This window comes from Opisthocomus hoazin, chromosome 11, assembly GCF_030867145.1.
Source record: "Opisthocomus hoazin isolate bOpiHoa1 chromosome 11, bOpiHoa1.hap1, whole genome shotgun sequence".
In the NCBI taxonomy this organism is placed as follows: domain Eukaryota; kingdom Metazoa; phylum Chordata; class Aves; order Opisthocomiformes; family Opisthocomidae; genus Opisthocomus; species Opisthocomus hoazin.
The window spans coordinates 22,161,277-22,186,452 of NC_134424.1; the positions used below are offsets into that span (position 1 = coordinate 22,161,277).

The window sequence follows — 25,176 nt, forward strand, 5'->3', positions numbered from 1 at the left end:
TGGAGGAGGGTGGTTGTGTGTTGTGTCCCCCCACCCCAGGGGAGATGATGGAGGAGGGTGGTTGTGTGTGTGTGTGTCCATCCATCCTGCCCCAGGGGAGATGATGGAGGAAGGGTGGTTGTGTGTGTGTCCCCCGTCTCGGGGGGATGATGGTGGAGGGGTGCTGGACTGGGGGTGCGCTGGGGGAGCGCGGGGTCCCGCTGACAGCCTGGCAAAGCGGAGCACGCGCTGCGTTATTTATAGTGCTTATATAGTGCTGTGAAGAACACGCTTGCGTAGCAATGGGTGGTGACTGCAACCTGTGTGAGGATGCAGCGGAGAGATCCAGGGCTGGTTCAAAGCAGTTTCCCAGCCTGGATGAATTAAGTGAAAACCACTCCTTGTTTATTATCGTTGCATCAATCCTGAACAATGGGTATTCAGTTTTTCTGTCGACTTAGTACGGTTTTGCATGTATTTTTCTCAGAGGATACATATTGAAAGGTCAGAATGAACTATAATCGGTGACAAAGCAGAGTTTAATTGTGTGAATGGGAAAATGAAAGGACTGGTTTAACTAGAAGATCTTAAATGTGCTGAACTGTTAATTACTGTTAGATATCCAAGACAGTCAGATGAATAACTGGTCATGAAAGCCTGTTCACCTGTTTTAATGAGCTCAAAAAAATACCCCAAAGCAGCTGCAGACTATTTCTAAGGTGATCATGACGTGTGTACCAAAATTTTAAAATCCCTGAGCCAGGGTTTGTGCACTTGTTTCAATAAGCATTACATTCAGTCTGTGTTCTAAGCACGCTATATATTTTGAAATGTAATAACATTCCCAGAGCAGCAGCTTTGATTCTTAGGTCTATCCAAAACTACTGTGCAAATTGACCTGGTTTTAAAATAATTTCATGCACTGATAGTAGTGTGATGATGACAGGTCTGCAGTGTGATTTCTTTTGCAAGGTTAAAGCGAACAAAGAGTTTTGTTAATTGATGAGAGATATCAAAAGTGACTGTATAACTATATACAGTGTGCAGCAGTAGTATGTAAGCCTGGACCAGAGCTGTAACCTGCACAAAGGAAAACACAATGCAAAATCAGCATATTTGTAAATATGAATATTTTTACAGCATAGCTAGAGAGTCAGTGGTTCTGTTGATTGACCTCTTAACCCTAGAAGTGGAGGGGAAAAATATAGGCTCAAATGCTTCCCTTACTTTTCAGGGAAGAATCCAGTAATTCGCCCGTTCTTTAAGAAACCCCTTTGAGGGACGTGGTACCTGCAGCCTGGGTTCGATCCGTAGCGGTGAGCGTGTTCAGCAGCCGATGTGGCGGATCTGGTAGCGGTGCTGCCAGCGCAGTGGGGAGTTCCGTAAGGAATGGCTGCCGTGGGGTTTGGTTTGCCTTGCTTTGGGCTTGCCTGTTGGGTTGCTGGCTGTTTTCATGTTCAGGGCCAGTGTTTATGGTTGGTTTGCTTGGTCTTTGCTTAGTGCATATCCAGAAGGTGGATGGGAGAGTTACTTCAAAAAAACCCACAAACACATATGTGCAATAGTAGTCGTAATAAGGATAAAGTGTTTGTGCAGGTGAGATAAATATAAGAATCTAATATTGTCAAGGTCCTCCTAAATTTAGCAATGGTTAAAGAAGATCAGTGCAATGAGTAGTATTCTTTGTTAAAAGTCCCTTTAAAGTATGCGGGTTTTTAAAATTAGTTGCAGTATGTGGTGCTCTGGTAGTGGTGCAGAATAGATCACGTGCTTCTGATACGCAAAGCGTGCCCGAGTGATTAAAAAAAATCATCTTTAGTTTGTAAATTCTCAAATGCTGTCTTGGAAAAAGTACTGGGAGTGGTTTGGGTGGACTGTGAGCTCGTTAGGTAGAGTTCTACCTAACCCTTGCTTTTACAAATATTGTAACTGTTTCTTTATACTGCACCTGATGTATCAGCTTTCTCTTGAATACTGAGAGCTGCTCGTGTGCTCTCATACTCTACGATGCTAGAAAGCTGAGAAATTTGATCTTCAAAATGAAATTGCAGCTCTGAGGAAGGCGATGGTAAAACTTGTTTCATTGCAGTCAATATTTTGTTCTTAGAATTTCTGATTTTTGAAAACTCCTGAAAACAAAGCTTAAAATATTTTAAGTAAATCACTGACTCATAAGAAGTTTTTCTTCAGTCTTAAAAATGCTCTGATGTTTTAGTTTGGGTTAATAATCTGTATCTAGATTTTGATGTTTTACTGTTATTACTTTTATTTATGATGTTCAAACCATGGAGTTCTTTGGCTGAATCTGCTGGCAAGACTAACTCAGCCTCCTCTGGCAAGAAGTCCTTTGCTGGATACTGCTTGGAGCTGCAGCTTGTACATTTTGTCTTGTACACTAAAAATAGTAGTCTTGTAGGCTAAAAATACATCTTTTAGAAATAGAATGATGTTTGCAGTAGATGAAATTATCAAATTATATTTGTTTCAAGAGTGCTAATATAAAATGAGTGCTTTTTGAAAACTTTCTCGTCTAGAGCATGATGAAAACTAACTTTTGTTGAAATAAAAGGCTCAGCAGAACGTGCTGATAGTTGTTAACTCCCAGGGAGGCTGCCCACTGCTCTGCTGCTTTGCACTGCAGTGGAGAAACGCTGTGGATTCTTTCTGTCATCTGGTTAACTGAAAGGGTGGAAGGGGGTAAGGAGAAACACTTCTGGGTTTGGTGTCGTAGTTGGGGTCGGAGCGAGAAGGGCTGATCTGGCGCCGTGTTGCCTTCCCGCACCGCAGACGCTGGCTGTCTCGGGAGCTGGCAACCCAGAACGTGCTCGGGCACTGGGGCCTGTTGATAACCAATGTTTTACATGTGTGTTAGAGTGGGAATGAATGGGGTTTTCCCATGGAAATGTCTTGGGAGAAAGGGGCGTGATGAGAAAAATCGCTTGAGCCAGTGTCTTGGTTTCCAGGGAGAAGACTCCCAGACTTTCACTTCAATTTCTCCAGCTCTAGAAAAGTCTGTGTGGATTTAAACACAATTAAGAAACTACCTTAGACTGGGTTGTTGTTTTTTCTTTTAAAGGTGATAGGTACGGGCGTTTTGTCTCCTGCGCCTGGATTTCGTGGTTCCTGCCCGCAGCCGCAGAGTAGGGCTGGTCGTCTCCCATGGCAGCTTCCCTAGCTGAGAGCTGGAAATATCGGATCCTATTGATGACTGAGCCTGCCAGGTTTTTGGAAAAGTTGGGTGTTGTGTGTTTAAATTACAAAACCTTACCTCCATGTGAAATGTCTTTAATATTGGAGTGCATGGGCTTAGTGTTTGTTTCTTTTTGTCCCTGCGGTGCCAAAAGCTGCTGTGCACTGATGCCCATGCTGGAGCTGGGCGTTGGGTCTGTCGCAGCAGGACCGAAGGCTCCCCGTGGGAGTCCATAGGGTGGAAATCTGGGAGGCTTGAGTTGAATTTGTAGCCCAAACCGCTGACGTATTTATTTCCTATCCTATTTTTGTCTCTTAAATTTGAAACCACTTTTATTCAGGCTAATGTTCTCAAGGACCTAATGTAGTTAATAGACTTTTTTTTAAAAAATGAAAACAACCACCAAAACACTCTATGGGGAATGAAGGGTCATCAGAGCTTTTAATTTGAAGTCCAACCAAACAGAAGCTGTATTTAATCTATCTTTCCTTGGAACAGCAGCCAACGTATAAAAGCTATAATAAGAAAATTATTAGTTGCATCCTCATCTCAGTCTAACTGAACACCCTCTAAACTAATATGTATGGGCCTGTGGTGGCTTCCTTTAAATGGGGCTTTTTAAAACTTTCTTTAAATTTCTAGTAAATAGTGAGAGGCTGTCCTGGCTTACCTGGGATAACTAGCTGTGCTTCCTCAGTTTGTTTCCAGATAGTTATTCTTCTAAATGGGTATCCCTGTTGTAAAGGGATTCCAGTTACTAATGTCACAGAAAATATTTACAGTGTATTACTTGAATTCTGTGAAAACCTATTACTATAATTTCTTCCAAGTCCTATTTCAAGCTAGTTAAGCTCTGAGTTACTCAAGAGATGGTTTTTGTTCTGGACTGGAGCACACACCTATTTTTGAGATCACACGTATTCTCTGCATCTGTTTTTCACATCTTTAAGTTGAAACATTCCTGAATTTCTTTCTCAAGAGCCTGCACATGTAATTGGGGGAGAAAATCCTTTCCTTCACGTAATAATTTAAATAAACTATCATGTCTCAAATCAACTTTTTCTTATAAAGAAAGCAAGGCACACTGTAATACTTTGCTGTGCTGTATAATGCTCTACAGTTTACAAAACATCCTCTGTATGAAGTTCAAAATATGGGGGGGGAAAATCAAGTAGCTCCTGCAGAGGCTTTTCGCTGGGTGGGCAGACTTTGAACGCGCAGCCGCATGTGGCGTGAAGGCAGGATGAAGGTTCACGAGAGTGAGTTCCTAATGTTCCTCCATCGCAAGCTTGCCGTGAACGTACATGGGAAAATGTGGTTAAAGTTGATATTGGAGAGGTTTGCCCTCACAAGAGGCACAGTTATGCAGGGTAGAGATGAGGCACAGTTATACAAGGTGGAAGTGAAGCACAAGTGCTGTTGTCTGCCGGCAAATTGTGGGACAACTGAAAGGTGGCCGGTTAGGAGAGGTGCGCTCGACATTAACCCCAGCACACAAAGCCATGCGAGTGTTCCAGACTCTGCTTGTGTGTTTGGTCCCCAGATGTCTGTGTCGTGCTCAGGACCCTCCGGGCAGAGTGGAGGGGCAATGCAGTTGAGGAGAGTCAGTGGAGGAGGCCAGCTGAGCGAGCAGTGCGATGGTGGGGTGCGATGAGGGCTCTCTGCCCGGCTGGCTCGCCCGCGGTGGGCTGGCCTTATGGGCTAGACAGTCACCTTGAACCCGATGTGTGCCCGGCTGCTGCCAGGGGGGAGCTGGCTGCTGCTGGAGATCACGTTGCACCCGTCTGGGTTTTGATTTTGGTTTTTCCAGCAGGTGAGGAGGGAATAATGTAATGTCTGTGAAGCAGAAGATTGAGAACGCACTCAGTGTTCTCCAAGGGAGGGTGAACTCTATGAAGGGATGCTCACGACAGGGGTGGATCAGGGGCTCAGCAGGGCCCGAAGGCAGGGGAGGAGCGAGGGGTTGGGATCAATGGGAGTAGGCAGCCATGGGGAGGGAGAAGCCCAGGGGCTGGCAGCTGCGGGCAGTGCAGTCTGAGCAGGGGATGCCCTCCTCTCCCAGGGCTCACCTGAGCTGAGGCTGCCTTGGCTCTTCAACGTGAGCTGGGGCTCGGAGGATTGCTCACCTCTGGGTCAGGTCGTGCCTGAGTTCCTCTTTCTCCTTGCCTGAGCGTTACATCGGCAGAGCGTTGTGGAGGAGCCCTGAGCCCTCTTCTCTGCCTTCATGGTGTGACCCAGATCGGTGCTGCTCCTCAGGCGCTTTCTGAGCAGCATCTCCTCTGCCGGGGTGTGGGACACAGGCAGGTGTCTCGTGCACGGAGCAGCCCTGGACAGCATGGCCGTGGACACGATTGCTGGGGCAGGAGGGTGCCCCGGGGAGAGCGAGCAGCATGGTCCCCTCTGAGGCGTTGGCCCTCATCTGATGGGGGTGTATGAGCTTCTTCAAACCCTCCAGAAAAACTGTTCTGTTTAAAGATTAAGATCCCAAGTACTGCAGGCTTTTCTGGATTTTTCCTCTAATTGGGGTCCTGTTCTTCTAAGGCAGAGCAAGTGCACCAAGATATCCAAAAAGTTTTCTGGAAAATGGATTAGAGCAGTGCTGTGTTCCAGATCCCACAGGTCAAGTACACCAATAGCTCAAAGTCTGGACAGTTATATTACCCTCAGCTGGCTGCTAACCATTGAAATGCTGCCTGTTTTTCAGATTTAACATTGATTAAGAATCTGTGAAACACCTACTGAGTCTCCCCTCTTCCCAAAAGGGGGGATATGTATCAGTGGGGGGGGCTGTGGACCATGAACTCTGCTTTCAACTGATGTTCCCCAATCTCTCAATCCTAACATACAAAATGTTGGACAAATCCCTTGGATAACTAATAGCATGCTGTCTGGCATGAACCGCTTCGTGCATCTCACTTCAGGAAAGATGTGGACTAATCGGTCAGAATCCAGCATGGGGTTACAGCAGCAAGCAGACAGCTCGAGCACGTGGCTGGTAGTGAGAGATGGTTTGTCTCCTCCAGGGAGGAGGTGACTGGGGTAAAGAAATTTGAAGGTATTTGAAGAATAGTACCTGAAAGAGCCCAAAAGCCTACTTAAAGGAGAAGGTGAATAAATGATTTTTCATGCCCACCATGTCCAGGCAAATAATTAATAGACATAAAATGAAACTAGAGAGATGTAGGCTGGACAAAAGGGAGAACTTTCCAACTAAGAGCAGTTGAGCATTGACAGATGTTTGAGAGGCTCACTGGAGCTGGTGTACAGGTCAGTCAGGAATAATTTAGCCATCGTTGCTCCTGTCTGGGAGTGAGGGAGTAGGCTGGTGGTATTTCCTGGTGACTTCCAGGCCCGCTTGCTGCAATTCTTTTATTCTGTGCTGTGGCACCGGTGACATGTTCAGGGTTGCAAGGTTTGCATTTATAATGATGTGGTGAGTCCTATGAGCACTGTTATTTCAGTCAGCACATGGCTTATGTAAGTTTGGTTTAGTTTGGTAAGGAGCCAACCTAAACTCAACAGTCATAAGTCATCTTTAAATTGAGATGTTGGCAAATGATATTGGCATTTATTTCATGAAGAGTGTGATCTGGTTTCAGATAGCATCAGGGTTATGGTGCAACTGCAGATAATAGCCCAGCCAACAAAAACTGTCCTCGTTTTGCGTGCAGAGGGATGAAGCATCTCAGCAGCAGTGGCTTGTCTGGGTGCAAGGACTGTCCTTACAGCTGTGGCCATTGTCTTCAAGGAGGAAGAGGACCTCATGCGGGGCCACCAGCGAGCTGAAGCGAATGGAGAACCTTCCTTGTGGATAGGGGCTGGACTTCAGCTCGGTCAGCCTGGCAAACCAAGAGGGCGTGTAATAACTCTGTGGAAAGGCAAAGGGAGGGAAGGCTCATGAGACAGAAGAGACCCATGAAGGCTGAAGGCTGGAGTTGGCTCGGGAAGCAGTGTATCTCAGCTGGCCCTAAACGAAGAGGAGAATAAGGTTGTAGCACAGCTTTGCTTCAGGAGCGGCATGGCAAGAATTCTAATTGTTTGAAGATGAAGATTGTTGAATTTATGAACAATTTTATCTGGCATGTTTTGCAGTTGACCTTGGAAGTTCTTAGGGAGGAGGCTTCCCCAAGAAGAAATTCTTCCTGCTGAGAGCTTGAGCTATTGCTGGTCTTTTTTTCCAAAAGTCAGGAGCCTTGTCAAGATTTCTAGGTTTTCTCCAATAGCTGTGATGTACTAGTGCAAAGTAGAAACTTCAGAGAGGAACGTTAAAAAACAAAACCAAAAAACACTTTAATTTGGAAATCTCTTTTAAGTGCTCGTACTGCTTCTGAGTTGCTGTTTGGGTTTGGTTTTTTGAGAGGTCTGCTGCGTGCTGAAGTTAGGTCACGTTTGCAACTGCATGAATCACTGGGTTTTGAACGTACCTGTAAAAACAAAGCTGTGTTACCCAGCTAGTGCTTCCTAGTTAAAAAACAGGGAAGAAAGGTTCTCCTTCTGCTCATGAGCCGTGATGCCTCTCAGGTCATGCATTTACATTTTTGTTTGTAGATTTGATTTTTGTTGGTGTTACTGACGATGGCTGGAGGCTCTGAGTCGGAAAACCAGCCCAAGTGTCTGATGCCAGCCGAGCCTTGAACTGGAGAGCAGAGGTAAACTGGTGTAACCTGATGGTTGCTTGTCCAGCACAGAACAGATGAGCTGTTCTTAAGTAAATTGTTGTTCTGTGAAAGTAAGCTGTCCGCCTTTCTCGGCATGCAGAGATGCTCGCGGTGCTCAGCAGCTGGGACACCGCAGCCTTGGAGCAGCGGAGCCTGCGAGGCGAGCGGGCAGCAGCATTGCGCGGCCCTGGCTCGTCATGTCTCGCCTTTCCCCCGGGGCTTACCTTCCAGCCCGAAGTGATGAGGTCATACGTGAACTGATTTTGTCATGCTTACTGTACCGAGCTCCATTTTTATGGCTGTGGAAGTGGTGCTAGCGTTCCCTGCAGATGCTGATGTTTCCTGTTGTCTTGCTGATTTTGTTTTAAATAACCAGCTTGTTGATTCTTTTTCTTTTTAAGTGACAGTGTTGGAAAAAGGTTTTCAGTCAGTGTTTCTGTGACTTAATTTGAAAGGTCATACAGCAAGCCTGCAGAATGAAGGAGCCTTTCCGTGATGCTTCCTAGAAATGCCGCATCGGTGAGCATTGGCCAAGGTCGCTGTTTGTGAGGGCATGATTTTCCTGACGATGGTGTATCGGTGTCTTGCTAGATTCTGCTCCGTGTAATCGGAAAACTTAAAGCTGGTGTATGTCAGAACATACATGGTGGGTTTTGGTTGTAGTAGAGGAAAAACGCAAGGCTTAAATCCCAGAAGCGGCAAAGCATTAATGTGTGATTTTTGGCTGAGGCTAAAACACTGAGGTTAATGCTTGGTGTTCCACAAAGCCTCATCTTTTGAGTAGGTCGTCTGGTACTCGTTGAGTGTGTGTTTAGTAAAACAACCAAGTAAACAGACTAGAAGAAATCATTGATTATTAACTTAAGGCTGGTGAAGTGAGATGGTAGTAACAGAAGAGAAACTAATCTGACTTGTTATAGTGGTAAATAAGCTCTAAATTGGTTACTGCAGTATCTTTATGTTGAAGGGGTTGTTTCATGAGAGAAAAACATTTTATTGGAAAGATCATTGCTGTTTTTATTAGGCTTTATTTTAACACGCTATTGTTTCTGTAAGGACCCAAAACGCGTGTGCATTTGCCCTTTTCCCTTCCTGTCTTTCTATCAAAGTTATGATTCCTTTTCTTCTACAGCCCTGATCCAGTGCAAGGATTGAATGGAAATGGTGTTCCTGTAGCGGCAGAGGTTTGTGTCTGAGCCAGCTCATCAATCGCACCCGCTTCCCTCCTGACTGTTTCCCGTGGCCAGAGCATCTGTTTGGGAGAACACCCCCATCCCTGGGGGATGGTGTTCCATATGCTCGTGTTTCAGGGTCACATTAAACCAATGGACCTTGACAGTGTTGTCTTAACCGAAAATGGGTCCTTGTGCTGCTGTTAACGGGACATGAGCAGCATTATTTGATGGTGGCATGAGTTGTTTCTGCTAGTGCTCTGCTGGGGAGTAGCGCGGCATCTCTGCGACTTGAGCTGTTCTTTCGCACATGAAGGCAGATGGTGTTAAACAAGTCAGATCAGCGTCGCATGTCCAATCTGGTGCTGCCTGGCCTGCTAACAGGGTAATGATTTATAGGACTGAGAGCCTGGAGGGATGGTTATCACCAAAAGGAGAAAATCAGAGCTCCTGTGTGCTTTCCTGTGAGACGATGGCAGCTGTCAAGTGCCCAAGTTTCCTTGGACATCTCCCCTTTGGGTCCATAAATTGCCATCTAGAAAACAGAGGGCTTGACTGCATGATGTCCAGGGGTCCAAGGCGAGCGGCCCATCCGTGCCCAGCCCTGCTCTCAGGCAGGTGGGTGTTAGCCAGGCTGCCCGTGCACAATAAATCCAGTGGCCAGGCTTGCGGCGTGGGGGTAGTGCCTGGAAATCCTGTGGAAAAGGGCAGCCCAGATGAGCTCAGGCCAGCGGTGATTTTTCTCCGGATCCGTCTCATCCTGCAAAATTGTGACCTGGCAAAATTAGCATCTGTAAAACACTTTGTGGTCCTTGCGTGGCTGAGAAAAGAATGCTAATGCACTGCACGGTGTTTATAATAAAGCTTTCCTTTGGAAACTGGTATGAGGGCTCAGAAACCCCTCGCAGTGTTCAGGACTGCGAAGCCCTTTGAGAGAGCTGTGTGTGCACACTAAGACAGCTGCCATGTTGTACAGTGATTTTTATTATTTTTTAGTGTGTTTTCAGAGTTTTTTGTACCTCTCGCCCTAGCGCACACATCAGCGCGAGCTGCCGTTTCGGGCTGCAGTGGTGTGGGCTGAAACTGCGGTGTGTGCTTTGAACCTGCGTACGGTCAGGTGCGAGTGAGTGCGTGGCCTTGGATTTGTAATGTCCCAATGAGTTTTAAAGACAGCCCTGCCCTCTTATGTAAGCTCCTGAGGTATTTGCCTGCCTTATTTGTGCTGTTTGTCATGGCATCCTACCTGCACTTGCTGTGCAGTTATACATACAGGATATGTTGGGAGGAACTGGGCAAATTATTGGGCAAGGCTTGATGACAGAACATTTCTGATCGCTCTACTGATTAGTTGAATTAGACTCCTCAATTTAAATCTGTTTATCCTCTCTGCTGTACATGCATTAACCCAAATTTTGCTGAAATCTCTATAGAAAATGTGTAAAGAAATGAAATATAAAATAATTCAAGCATAAAGCGATTTTTTGAATACTTCATTTAAAGGAATGAAAACGTTAAAATTGAGACCCAGGAGTGCGCATGGAGAGACTCTGGAATGTCCTCTTAGTCCCATTTCACAGCGCAGAGACTGCATCCCTTCAGAAATTCTGACCAAAAGCATTTTATGCAAAACACATGCCTTGCCCCTTGCTTTGATTTCCCCGGGAGACTTTTAAAATTATTCTTAGTGACAATTTGCCATCCTTGGACTAAGCCTCACTTTGCTGTGTCTGTAGCTGTTTGACCAGCTGTCCGGTTGCTCCGTGGTTGCTCCGTGGTTGCTCCGTGTCGAGGCGTGATGGCGAGGCTGCCTGGCGCCAGCCGGGCAAGGGCAGAGCTGAGTGAGTCTTACAGAGGCGCTGCTGTACAGGGACAGTGATTTTGTGAGAGGTGAATAGGATCATTTGAGGGTATCTGTTTTGCTTTTAACTTCAGTTATGGTCTTGAACATTTTCCTGCAAGGATATATCCTACAGCACTTCCTTGTCCCAGGGTAGGGCAATGACCAGTAATGTCCTCTGATACATGGCTAAATCTTGCATTCTTCCTTTTTTCCCAGCCTACTCTGCAGACATCTGTGCTTTCATTTTTCTGTGAGTACCGTTTTCCCCACGACTGAACAGTAACTTGCTGAGCAGTGAAGCCCTTCTGTGTACTCACCTGTTGGTGGCCCTGGGCCTGTGGGAGACACGCTTCCAGGATTATGTTCTTTACAGTGAGTGTCCGGTACTGCTGGCGATCAAAAAAGGTCTTGCTTGAACTGCTGGTTCTCCTTCACTAGTAATTAAGCTGTTGTTTTGTACTAGGAAAAAGCTTTCATGCTATGCAAGCTGTAGGGACTAGAGAGAGACTGGCGTTTGCAGTCTTGGAAGGGCATGTTGATTGGTCTTTACTAATAGTAAAATCTTGAAGGAGAGATGAAGTACTTAAATTATGGAAAGTTTAAAGAATTATTATAAAGCGTTTTAAAATCATACAAAAAACTAGACACAGTTCCCAGGTTGTTTTTCCTAACTTGTCAAGTTTTTCACTATTCTGTATTTTGTTTTATAAGTGGTTAACTTTTACTGAGCAAAGAGCTCTATCTTCATGGGGAAAAAAAAATTGAGTCTTTATAACTCCTCAATTAAAGTGTTTAGCAGCACAATTATTAATCTGTTGAATACAGAACCCTTTTGTTTAATGTGCATTGAACCAAATGGATCTTCAGTCTGAACTTTTGCAGGCAATGCAATTTGTATTTAAAAAAAAGAACCCCAAGCAATGCAACCAGGTGGTGTCACTCATATGACATTTGTATGCGCTATTGGTTTTTTCTTTAGTTCTTTTATTCAAAGAGATCTTAGTCTTTATTTACTGAAATTAGTAGAGGAGGGCAGACGCTTCTGTTGGGTTACTTCTCTGTGAGTGGGTTCTTCAGTTCTGTCGTACCTCATTAGTGTGCTTGAGGTCATACACCAGCCAACCTGAAGAGAGTTCCTGTTTGCTTTGTGTAGGTACAGATCATTGCAGAGTGTGCGAGATAGCCAAGGACGGTGTCATCTTTACATATCCCCTTCTTCAGGGAGTTTGGAGAGTAAGGGCGGCTTTGGCGTTTTGTTCCTGTTTGCAGAGCGTTTGGGGGGAGGGAGAGAGAACAGAGGAAGGCTTCTGCATGTTTTGCTAACTGGTACTGAGTTTTACAAATGTAGGAAATAATGTGATTCAACATACAATGAGTCTTTTTTGGCAAGTAATCTGTTGACAGCATCTTCTCCTTGCACTACTCGATGAAATCCGAGTGTGAAGCCCAAACTACCAGGCCATTCTTTTCCGTAACCTAATTTTCCCATTTGAAAATCTTAAGCATTCTTAAGCCAGCTGTATCCTGGGCTGCATCCCCAGCAAAGTGAGCAGCAGGGCCAGGGAGGGGTGGTGAAACGCTGGCCCAGGTTGCCCAGAGAGGTGGTCAATGCCCCGTCCCTGGAAACATTCCAGGCCAGGCTGGATGGGGCTCTGAGCAGCCTGATCCAGCTGAAGATGTCCCTGCTCATTGCAGGGGAGTTGGGCTGGATGGCCTCTAAGGGTCCCTTCCTACCCAAAGCATTCTGTAATTCTGTTCTTGAAATCTTTCATAGAACTGCATCTAGTGTTTTGTCCTCGTAGTTTTCTGATTAATGTTGCTTTCTGTACAGTCTCTGAATGTCGGATGCTGTTGTGCAATGCAGTATATGGAACATTCCTTGCGTCACGTTATAAAATCCGTCCCGCCGTAGGCTACAGTTTAGCTTGTTGAACAGCTGTGCTCAAGGGGTCTGAATGCACCGACGCGCCAGAAATGTGTCTGCGCCCACCAGCTGCGAATCCGCCAGTGCAAGACACGGGCTTTGTTTTGGTTGGGGTCTTCTGCTCGCGCAGTTTTCCAGCCCTTGCCATGATGGGCTGCAGGAGCTCCTGTCACTAGGCATCGCTCGCGGTTGTTTAGGTTGGGTGCTGCTGACTCCACGGTTTCACAGGTCCTGTCTAGCCGAGGTCTGAACGATCCTGTTTGCGTTTGCTAACTAGCACAGGAGTTGGTACCCCAGGAGCTTAGCCAAGGGCGCGGGTCTGACAGTGTCACCCCGCTTGCACGAGCGTCTCGGCCTCTGTGACCCGTCGTCTCTACGCTTCAGCACTCCGAATTCTTTACAAGGTGTAGGGTTTGTTAGTAACGGTGGGCTCTTTTTCCACGGTTTTTTATAAAAACACAAATCACTTCGTAAGAACAAGACCTAAGCCCTGCAGAACCTCTTGAAAATCATGAAGGACATGCATTTTTATATGTGTAACTTAGATTTTGCAACTGATAGCTTACCCAGTTTTGAATCAATTTATGTAATGCATGTTTTCTGTTTCATTCTTATCTTTCCTCATGTGAAGCAAATGTGTTGCAGAGATCTGAGTTTATTATGTCAATGACATGATCTTTATCAGCCCAAACATACAGTCTCGTTGGAAAGTGGCCAAGATCTTTCTCATAACCCCATGTTGATGTTACCCTTTCACGCTTTGCTCTTGAAGGGATGGGAAGTTAAATTTTTAGCTGTTAGTGTGTTTTAGCTGACAAGCTGTGTTATTCTTTTGGGCAGGGCTATTAGAATGTCAAGCTCTGCAGGAGGGAAAAGAAAGAAAAGGAAAAAGGAAATATTTTGTTACAAATGTGATGCTTTCAGCTTAATTCCTGACCGTTATGTGAGACTTTGATGAACGTGTCCTGGGCAGGAGCGCAGCGTCTGCCTCGCAGTGCTTCCTAACAGGCTGTCAGGCGGTGTTAGGAGCGCACAGAAAGCGACAGCTCTTTCCAGCCTTTGGAAAGGTTCCTGAGTAAGACATTTCTGATAAATCCCTGTGTAAGCATTCAGGAGCTGGGATACCCCAGTCTGCAAAGTGCCTTTGTGGCAGCAAAGGGTCCCTGGCCCTGCTTTCCAAGGGTTTTATAGGCACGCTGCAGGGAATGCTGGTTTCCAGTCTCTTGAGTTCTTACAGCAGAAAAGATGGCCTGTGGGCCTGTTCCTTTGTCTTTGCGCTGTATCCTTCCCACATAGCTCTTCTTTCCAATTTTATTTCCAGCAGCAGCAAGCAGTTGGTGATTTCTGGGGTGCTGTGGAGTGAGCCTGCAACGAGAGCAGAGTGTTCCTGGGGCAGCCTTGAGACTCCTGACATCCCAGGTGCAGGAGTTTAAATCGGGTATTTGCAAGAATATGGCCCTCTGCAAGGAGTTTTCTTTCAAAACAAAGAGCAAGTCATTGCATTCCCCAAAGAGATCCTTGGTTGGGAGGAGGAGGAGGAGCTCATGATGCTGCTGGTGTCAGTGCTGCTTACCCGTGGATCTCCAGGGTGTACTGAGGGCCTCCTGGTCGGGGATTTTTGTGTCCTAGTGATGTCAAACGTGGGCACAGAAGAATTGGCTGACTGGCTGTAGGCGGCTCAGCAGGCCCCAGTGTGAGGGAAGCACTGAAATAGTTCATCTCCAGGATCCATTAAGCTGATATTAGAGTTTAAATGAAGGTCTGCGTAAAGACACATTGCTTTTCTGTTGTCTAGCCATTTTATATTCCTTTCCCTCAGTATAATGAAGTTCAGCATGTATGGACATACACACATGCCCTTGGTCAGTCTTACTTCTTTTGTGAAAAGACGTGAAGACATAGGAGATGCTGAACTTGTATTGAGGGCTGCGTGGGCAAGTTCTCCGTGCTTGCATGGCTTGTGCACCAAGACTGCTCTCCTCCAGGAGGAGGAGAAAATACGTCTGGCTGAAGAACGGCTGCAGTCCCTGGGGTGACAGAGGAGGCAGAAGATGCGAGCTGTTCTCCTGCACGGAGAGCTCGAGGTGGCTGCCGTGGCCCCGGCCAGCGAGGCCTAGAGGACCAGGGACCTGCCAATGTTCCTGGGGCTCTCTGGGGCTCTGCAGGGTCTGCTGGCGTTGTGCTGTGTTGGATGGACAGAACAAGGGAGAAGTGGCTCTTAACTCTGCTTCTACGTGACGCAAAGTGGATTTGTGAGGAGAGTGATCGGATTCAAGGTGCATTCATCACTGGTGAGAGCCGTGGTTTGAAGAGCTCTGGCAATACCTCCTTCTGCAGCCTGCTGCAGGCAGAGTTGGTACATGGTCCTCAGTCCAGCTGTCTGGTCTGGGGGGGCTTGAGGGTTGCTTTGTTTACTAATATGATAATTTTTGGCATAGTTTCCTAAAATAAATATACTTAGTCTGTAATTAGGGACTAAGTCTGAAGGCCCGTTCAGTGGGTATCGTTTAGAATTGGTAAGGCCACCTAACCTGCTGACTAGTGAGCGCAGCGCAGTTCGAGGGCTGAATTTTGGAGGCAGAAAATGTGTGTTCTGACTTCAATGATCTGTTACAAACATGATAATATATTTCCTGTTACTGTGTTTCTGCTTGAATAGAAGTTCCAAAGGGAATGGTTTGTTTTAGGTGACTTTTCTAAAGTCGTGTATTTCATGAATGATAAAAATTAATAGAAAGTGAGGATATTTAAAAGTCATTATATAGGTGTTGCATTTATGTTCTTCCATTTATAAAGTGTCAGCAGATAGAAATGAATCCGGTTTCGCTAGTGCTCAGATTTGCTACTGCTGCAAAGAAAATTTTAATCATTTACAAAGTATTTTACTGAAACTGTAAAGCCACGTAAACATTTCTGTTGGGTCTTAGCAGAGTTCCCCTTCTGACAGATTTTCACCATTCCAGACACCGATGCTGCGGGAAGGTGCGGGTTATGTGGCTGTGTGCAGGTCACAGTGCAACTGTTTCATTATTCTGAATGTTTGTGGCTGTAACGGAGCATCCTGTTCTCTGCTTAGGGTCACTGGTAGATTACAATTAATTCACTGGTAAGAATGTTTCACTTTAGGTGTGTTTTACAAACTGAAGTACGGAATTGCTAGGTTGTAGCAAAATGAGAAATGGTAGCAATAATAGGATAAAAATTTGCCTGTTAGGCAGGACCAAATGCTGTGCGAGATACACTCAAATTAAATTTGCCAGGGCAAAGCTAAATAGAACTTGCCTTGTTCTACTGATTCTTTGTGCTGGGTTAATTTTGGCTGGCAAAGCTTACTGGCCAAATGAGCATTGATATTGAGATGCTGGAAAGTGTCATGGGGTGAATAGAATCACAGAATCATTAAGGTCGGGAAAGACCTCTGAGACCATGAAGTTCAACTGTCACCCCAACACCACCATGTCTGCTAAACCATGTCCTGAAGTGCTGCATCTACACATTTTTTGAACCCCTCCAGGGATGGGGACTCCACCACCTCCCTGGGCAGCCTGGTCCAGTGCCTGATCACTCTTGCAGTAAAGAAATGTTTCATGAGATCCAATCTGAACCTCCCCTGAAATAGCAACATTTGCAGCTTGTCATGGGAGGTGGTGGTTGGAGCTACCTCCTCCTCTGCCAGGCTGTGTGGTACGGACGGATCCATCACTGAGATGGGGATAATTCGTAACCACGTTGATGAACACTGCAAAGGCGTCAACCAATACTTGGAGGTGTTTGCATTTTCTTCCCGAGCCTTCCAGCCTGAAACTCGTGCTCTTCCAAACCCCTGAGGGGTGAAGCTGGGAGTCGGAGCCCGCTGCGGGTGGGACGTGGGAGCGGGGTCACAGGCATGTTGGTGTTTGGCTTCATCTGTTGGAGACATTACATCTTGTGCTGTTGGACGTTTTACATGCCCAAACGCTGTGTTTATAGATCACGTGGAGCAGGTGAAGCAAAATGCTTTTTAAAAACAGCACCAACAGTTGCATTATCTTGAATGAACACTAGGTTCAGAAGTGAATTCCAGAAAATACCAGCATACCAAATTCTCATGACATGTCTAAGTGTTTTTTTGGCGATTCGGGTTTTTTCATTCTCTGTGAGCAGAGGTGATCAGGTGTCACGGATTTGTCCAGCTTTTTCCACACATTGATTTCAGTTTCCTTTGAAAAGGTCATTTTGTCAGGCAAGCCTGAACTGTTTCTGGTATTTCATCTAAAATTACAAGCTTATGTGGAACCTGTGAAGCGCTGGTAATTAAGAGAGTTAATGGGGTGCTGCATGCAATTAATTCAGTTGCTTGTGACAAGAACTTCTTTGTTTAACCATAGGTTATCATCGTGCAGTTGTGTTGGGAAGTTTTCATCTGTAAAACCCGGTCTCTGCCCATGATGTTGGGTTTCACAGGTGTTTCCATGGCTCTTGGGTTGAGATTTGTGATTTGAGATGTGGATTCCCCTTCCTCCTGCACCTTGCAGCAGGAGTTTCAGTTCTGATGTTCGGTAGTAGACGTGAATCTCGATGTTCTGCTGCCATAACACTTGGACGTGTCCCTTAACCAGTTTGAAAAGTAGCAAGCTGTACTTGGTCCCGCGAAAAGGCAAACTCAGCCTTTTCTACAGTCCAAGATTTAGCTGTAAAGATCCAAATTAAGCTCCTAACTTTTTGTAGATTTCTAGCAATGACTCAGGCGAATAAGTAAATCTTTCTCAGCCTGTTCTGTAGCTCCTGCTCATCGAGTTGTGAGTGTACTTGGGGGGCAAGGGCTGCTTTTTACGCAGTTGGAAAATGAGTTACCCCTGGGAAAGCTCACTGTGCTTCACCGATACGGCTACCAAAGAGCAGGCTGTGCCTTCACTGAGGGGGACCTAGTGAGGCAGAATGTTGGCTGAATGCTGATATGTAATGAAGCTGTAAAATTATGTTCCTGATTTGCAAGTTGTCTAATGACATCTGCTATTTACTCACAGAAAGAAGATTTTCTCCTTTAGGAGAGATGTGATATGTGATATATTTAAATGATATGTGCATATAACTGAGTGTACAGGGTGTGGGAATGAAAGGTCCTGAATGCTGTTAAAAATTTATAGCATAGGCGTAATAAAGGCGTAGAGCTGGTGCACAAGAGCAGCTACTTCAGTATCTCGGGCTCTTCACAGGCCCAACTGCTGCATGTCTGAGCCTCTGTTTGCTCCCAGTTATGTCTTTGGGAGAAATCCTAGATGCCTCTGACAGTGGGTTAGGCAAGTCTTCGTGTGAAACGCAAAAGGTGATTGCACTAAATGAGTAAAGTTTTCACTTTAAATACAAAAATTGATTTTTTTCTTCTAAAGTAAGTTATTGTTCATCTTTATTTCTAAAGGCCTTACAATTTTTAAAATTTGGCAACTTTTGCAAAATTGTGGCAGTTCCCTGAAGAGGCAGCGCTGGCAATACAGAATTTAAAGAATTAAGTGGTATGCAGGTACAGTCTAGCACGTCCTAGGTTCACTGTCCGAGCAAAGCACGATGCTGGCTCGCGCTGCGGGATGTCCGGGGAGGCTGCTGCCTGCTCCCAGCAAGGCGGGTGTCTCGCTGCCGAGCTCGTGGCTGTGGGGCAGACCAGAACTGTGCTTCTGTTCCTAAATCCACAATAAACCAATGGACAGCTGCAGAGGAGAAAGCTGTCAGTGGATCCCACTGCTGATTCTGTATCTCAAGGCGATCTCTGGTTAGAAGAGTAGTTGTGGTACGTGAGCGAATGTACAGATTTGGCATTTGGATGTGAAAATGCAACTGTACAGACAGGTGCTCGTTCTGCTGGTTGAGATGTTCGGTTGCTGTTCCTGTGTCAGAAGAGCCTCTCCGTTTCCTTTCCTTCATCGTTAATATGGGTGGGAGACGTTGCAGCTTCTGCAGGACAGAGGTGAGCCCTTACGGCTGTCGTTGACCCAGTGCTCGCTGCACCACACAAATCGTAATCTGTTCCAGCGTGGTGGGCAAAATTAAATAACCCTCAGCAAATACAGCTATGCAAGTTTAAGCGTTAAAAAAACCAAACCCAAACTCAATGTTTATAGGCTAGCTGGACTTGGAAGTAGCAGTCCTGAGGCCAAGAAGTCTAGGTGTGTGCGAGGGAAGGAGACGTGCTTGTAGAAATGTGTGGGCAGGAGAGGAGGGGGCTTTCAGATGTCCTTAGCAAGGCTGGAACACACCAAAGGGATGGCTTGAATCTGTCTGGGCTGGGAAGGGGTCTCTGAAAATAGCCAAGGGTTGTTTCAGAGCAAGACAGAACCTCAGCTGTCTGTCTGAAACCAGCTGCACTGTGGCCCAGGCTTGCTCACTAGCAAGTGTGAGTTTATCCTTAAGTCGTTACCACTTAGAAAGCCTTTGAAGCAGTTTGATTTTTTTTTTTTAATGTTACTGAAAATTGAAGACTTTGGAAGGAGGGACTTAAAGGAGCAGAGTGGAACTGCAAAGCAGCACAACGTTCTAGTTTGCCAACAGCTGTGCTTCAAACCCTGCTTTTACATGGTTATTGGTGTTGCTGTGTAAAAAAAAAAAAAAAATAAAATAAAGAAGTGGTCTGTCTTTTATTTCTTTCATTTGATGCTCTTTCTTCATGGGCTGAGGATGTAGTTTATTCCTCAATCTGTTAACTCCACACAAATAAGTAGGCAAGAAACCTGACCTCAGTTGTTAATCTTTCTTAGAAATCTTCTAAAGACTCAGGTGAAAGCCGGTCTCTTGCTTGTATAACTTTTGCAGTCTTAGTCAGAGCCCATATGTTACAACCTGGAGGAAATGATGCTTGGGGATGACTAACAGAACATGTTCCTGCTGTTAATTTGGGTGCTGTTCCAGAAATGTAGTTCGAAAGCTTTCGCTTTCATTTGGTTAACCCAGTTACTTACTAATTCCAATCTTTTCTGTTGTTCCCTGCTAAGGAACTTAGTGAAGGGATAAATTTTATATTAACAAAGAGGTATTTGTTCGCCCTGTGTGTGCTGAGTAGGGAGAAGCAGAGAGCATGTGTGTGTTAGATTAGCAGAAACATGATTTACAGATAGGAAATTTGCTTTATTGTAGCTTCCTGCTGCAAACACCGGTTTACTCCAGTCTCTCCAAATGGGTGTGTAATTCACCACGACCCAGGCTGTAAATTACTAATTGGGAATTATTTCTTCCAAAAAGAAGCTAATAGCTTTCGGTGGTTTGATGCTTAGAACGGACTGTGCAGTTGCAACTTGATCTGCAGCAGGAAAGCTCGCTGCCCATGGTCTGGGTGGGTGTGCTCTTCACTGGGTAAAAAACTGGCTGGATGGCCGAGCACAGAAAGTGGTGGTGAATAGAGTCAACTCCAGCTGCTGTCTGGTCAGGAGTGGTGTTCCCCAGGGCTCAGTTTTGGGTCTGGTCTTGTTCAGCATCTGTATCAATGATCTGGATGAGGGGATCAAGTGCTCCCTCAGTAAGTCTGCAGATGACACCAAGCCGGGTGGGAGTGTCGATCTGCTCGAGGGCAGGAAGGTTCTGCAGAGGGATCTGGACAGGCTGGATCGATGGGCTGAGGCCAACTGTGTGAGGTTCAACAAGGCCAAGTGCCGGGTCCTGCACTTGGGTCACAACAACCCCACGCAACCCTCCAGGCTTGGGGAAGAGTGGCTGGAGAGCTGCCCAGTGGAAAAGGACCTGGGAGTGTTGGTTGACAGCCGACTGACCATGAGCCAGCAGTGTGCCCAGGTGGCCAAGAAGGCCAATGGCATCCTGGCTTGGATCAGGAATGGTGTGGCCAGCAGGAGGAGGGAGGTGATCGTGGCCCTGTACTCGGCACTGGTGAGGCCGCACCTGGAGTACTGTGTTCAGTTTTGGGCCCCTCACTGCAAGAAGGACATTGAGGGGCTGGAGCGTGTCCAGAGAAGGGCAACGAGGCTGGTGAGGGGTCTGGAGAACAAGTCTGATGAGGAGCAGCTGAGGGAGCTGGGGCTGTTCAGTCTGGAGAAGAGGAGGCTGAGGGGAGACCTTATCGCTCTCTACAACTGCCTGACAGGAGGGTGTAGTGAGGGGGGGTTGGTCTCTTCTCCCAACTAACCAGCGATAGGACGAGAGGCAATGGCCTGAAGTTGCTCTGGGGGGAGGTTTAGATTGGATATTAGGGAAAATTTCTTTACTGCAAGAGCGGTCAGGCATTGGACCAGGCTGCCCAGGGCAGTGGGGGAGTCCCCATCCCTGGAGGGGTTCAAAAACTGTGTAGATGTGGCACTTCAGGGTATGGTTTATCAGGCATGGGGGTGTTGGGGTGATGGTTGGACTTGGTGATCTTAGAGGTCTTTTCAAGCCTTAATGATTCTATGAAAATTAATGAAGAAAAGGTAGCATACAACTTATAATCTCTTCTGACCACTTGTTTAATATCTGTGTGTTAGATTGCCCTTCGTGGTGAAGGATACATTGTACAACCCCAGCATTAATTAATTAATGCCCATTTATCCCTGTGAGAGGTGCAATCCTGGAGCCGCCAGCCAGCCAGGGTCTGCGGGTCGGGCGATGCCGTGCCTGAGCTGCAGCACCCCGTGAGCACACAGCCGCGGGAGCCCGGAGCAGCAGTGAGAACGCGACGTGGAACTCGCAGCCGGGCGCGGGTCCTGCGCCGGGGAATGCCACGTCAGCGCGGTCGTAGGCTGCGTGGCGGTGGGCGCGTCTGGCGTGCCGTGGTGCTTCCGTTGCTGCTGGCCATGACTCTTGCTACGGCATTGCAGTAAGATAACAGGTAGTTGATGAGCTTGTGTTGGGTACGTACTTACAAAGCTGGTACATCTAAAGCTCGGAGGGTGAGAAAGCTCCTTGTTACTGTGTCTGCTCCCTGGTGCTCCGACTCCAGCTGCGCTGCCGACACCGTCTGTGCTGAAGCCTTTTAAGCTGACTATTCTTCACAATTTAAGATGGAGAAACAAGTTAAACTTACATATTCTCTCCTAGCAGTAGCACAAACCGAGCAGCTGTATCGCTTCTTGCTTGGTTCTGCTGAACTTCGGTTTGTCTGGGAGAAGTCGCAGCTCGGTGTGATTGTTGTGGACTTTTGAAGGTTGAAGTTTGTTTTAGAAACCTTGGTTCTAAGTAACAGGCTTGAGAAGCTTTCAGTTATTTGAAATGGAATTACAATGTCGCCTCGTGAGCCAAGACTTTGTGTCCCCACGAGGAGGGAAAGAGCCAAGAAGTGGGAATGCCTTAAAAGGAGCGGAAGCCTGTAGATACCTGCAGACTAAGACTGATATCTCCTGGGTCAGAGGGAGGAGAATGCTTCCCAGGGTTGAAGTGTGGTGTCCTGAGGAAGCTCGGAACAGCACCAATGCCACAGAGACAGGGGAGCAGGCTGAGCGATGAGCTTGTCGGTGAGCTCGGCGTGGTGCGGCTGCTGGGCTGGTGAAGCGATGGAGGGGCAGGGCCGGCACGTGTAACCCTGCATCCCTGGGCCTCCTCGGTCAGCCGCGCCACGCGGTGAACATCTCCCGCCGCAGGTAGTGTGATGGCCGATAGCTCCTCGGGTGAAGCTGGGGAGTCGCTTCATTCCCCCAGATTTTGATGAATTTGGGTTATGCAAAGTGATGCCTTCAATCCAGTGAAGTGGATTAGCTTTCCTTGGCATGACCTTTCCAAAGAAACCTGTTCCCCGTCTTGATAATGGATGTTCTGCGGTTGTTTCAGGTTACACCCTTACCTTCAGCATGAGGACATCTCGCCTCGTGTGCATGATATGATGGGGAATAGGTGTCTGTGACTGCAGTGAAGGTTTTCTGGGATTGGGTTAGACTCCGAGTGAGTCACAGTTAAATGGGCGGTTTTGCTGTATCAGAGTAGAAAATGGTTCAATGGTTAAGCCCTTTCAGAAACAGCTCATGCTCTGGCCAACAACTCGTGTGACAGGTTCAGCCTGGAGGAATTTGGAAAAGGTTGTGTGAGCCTTTACAGCGCCAGAGACCCGGGGAGCATGGTGTGGAGGGGGGCTGCTCTGCCCGAAGCCCTGCCGGTACGGCTTCCCTGCCCTCGCCTCTCCTCCTGAGGGTTGGTGCTGGACCCAGGCGTTCTCCTGAGAGAGATGCTTGGCTGTCACTCTGATGGGGGGAAAAAAACCCGGCACCTAGATTCTTTCTTCTGTAGTTATAGATAAAATACATCTGTGCCTTGCAGAATCACTTTGTTGCAGGTGCCCAGCTTGCCATCTTGGTGCTTTGAATTCAGACAGCAGCCCAAATGGTCGGCACTGTGCTCGTTGTGTAGAGCAGACAGAGTATGCTTGTCTGCAATGTCTGGATGATGTTTGATAAAACTGCCCTTAAGGCAGCAGCGGAAAACTTCTCACAGTGCTCAGAAATCTGGAAATGAGAGTCAAGTGGTATGGTGTTACTTTTTTTTAATTAGGTTTTTAAAAAACTGCTGGCTCTGTGTCACAGCCTTGTCCCTTCTCTGCTAGCCCACACTCCGCTCCTCCTGTCTCACACAAGGGCTCGCTCCTTTTCCTCCTTAATAGCAGCGTGCCTGATTTATTCTACAGGGTTTAAATTAAGAGGAAACTCAGCAGCAGGGGAAGAAGTGATGGATTTGAAGGCAATTCTCAGGCTCTTCTCTCCTGGCTCATTAGACAGCCTGTTTTTTTTTTCTTTTCTTTTTTTTTTTTTTTTTTAACTTAGAAAAAGCAGGGCTGCCGCAGCGCAGCAGAGCTGCCGCCTCGCTCGGGGTGCTGCTGCCCCAGGGATGTGGGCACCAGTCCCCCCCGGAACTGGAGATGCCCCCCAGCCTGCTAGGAAGCAGGTTTTCTGTCTCCCAAGAAGAGCCAAAGCGTCATCGTTTCAGCCTGGGCTTTCCCCTCGTGAGGTCCCCGTGCAAAGCTGCCTTGTCCATGGCCATGGAAGGTCTCGTTCCCGTGTGGAGCTCTGCCGTGGCAGACGGGGGCAGGCCATTGGAATGGCCACGGCCGGATCCCTCAGCGTCTTGGCTACAGATCGGCTGGGTGCCCGTTCAGTTCACGGAGAATAAGCTCTTATAAACATGCCTCAGCAAGCTGAGAAAAGGAAAGTGTTTGAGGTTAAAATATGAACTAATTAATCGTAGTGATTTGTGAGCCTCTGCTGCTGTGAGTAAGAACAGTTACACAACTGCACCTTTTAAAGAAGGAAAAAGCTTCGTTTCTAGGCCAGCGGAGGGAAGTGCTCCCAGCCGGCGACGGCATGGTCTTGGGCAAAGCTCCGGTTTTGTTCTTCGGCATCGTGCAAAGAGGCTGGAGCGGGCTCTGCGTGCCGCCGATGGGTGCGGGGAGCGGAGCCGGGTGCTTCTGCCGCGACCGGGCCGCCTGCCTCTCAGCGCTCTGCCACGCCGCTGGCGGAACCACGATGGGGACGTCGCGGGGTGGTGGGACGGGACATCACGGTGGTGATGGGTGGCGGTGGCTCGGCCGCGAGGGCGTTCGTGCTTGGAGGTGAGCTCTCGTGCCTGCCAACCCCGCGGGCAGCGAGCCGCACGGCACCACGCGTGTTGGTCCGCTGAGCCACCGGTGGGTTTGTTGCCTGAAGTATTAATACTGTCATTTAATGTAGCACAGAGCTCTCTGTTCGGAGGCAAATCTTTGTTCTCTTGACACTGGATTTAAGGCAAGTGCCCTAGTTCATACACGCTGCTCATCTCTCACATGAAAGAGTTTATAGGTATGATATGATATGGTATGATATGATATGCCTATGATACAGGCATAAAATAAACCTAAAATTCCGAATACCTTCGCAATGCAGTGCCTTTATTTTATTTTTGCCCATTTGCTACTGATGTCTTATTTTGGCTTACAGGACAGAAAACTCACAAAGGTAGAGAGGCAGAGATTTAAAGAGGAAGCAGAGATGTTGAAAGGTCTGCAGCATCCAAACATCGTGAGGTTTTACGACTTCTGGGAGTCCTGTGTGAAAGGCAAAAGGTGCATCGTGCTGGTGACCGAACTGATGACCTCTGGAACGCTAAAGACGTAAGTGCTGTGCTCCTGGTGAGAGGGCTAAGAATAGCCACGGACGTTTTTAGAAAAATCCTACTTTCCTATTCTGAAAAAAGGCACCTCCAGATAAAAGAAAAAAAAAATGGAGCTGTTCTCTGGTGTCTGTCACTTGTCCCTGCGTTCGAAGTGCGTTGGTTTGACAGGAGGAATTGTGGCCTCCGCCTCTCTTTCCCTGCTCTCCCATCTCGGCTGTGCTACCAGGAGTGCTCCCTGGTGTGTTTCATCTTCTGCCTGTGACATTTTCGTTTGTCAGGGTGTGTTTTTGTGATTGCTTTTGTGCTTGTATTTGCATGTTCTGTTAGAAAACCCAGACAGAATAGCACTTCAATGGTAGACCCTCTTTTTGAAGCAGAAGATGCTCTAG

At 47.0% G+C, this 25,176-nt stretch overlaps 1 protein-coding gene across 11 annotated transcripts in view; it reads left to right on the forward strand.

Moving 5' to 3' along the window:
- WNK2 (WNK lysine deficient protein kinase 2) overlaps positions 1–25,176 on the forward strand; it is a 121,236-nt gene that overhangs the window by 14,175 nt on the left and 81,885 nt on the right. For all 11 annotated transcript variants that reach the window (XM_075433000.1, XM_075433003.1, XM_075432993.1 and 8 more), the window contains exon 3: positions 24,613–24,785. In XM_075433000.1, coding sequence (XP_075289115.1) covers positions 24,613–24,785 — 173 coding nt within the window. The remainder of the gene's footprint in view (positions 1–24,612; positions 24,786–25,176) is intronic.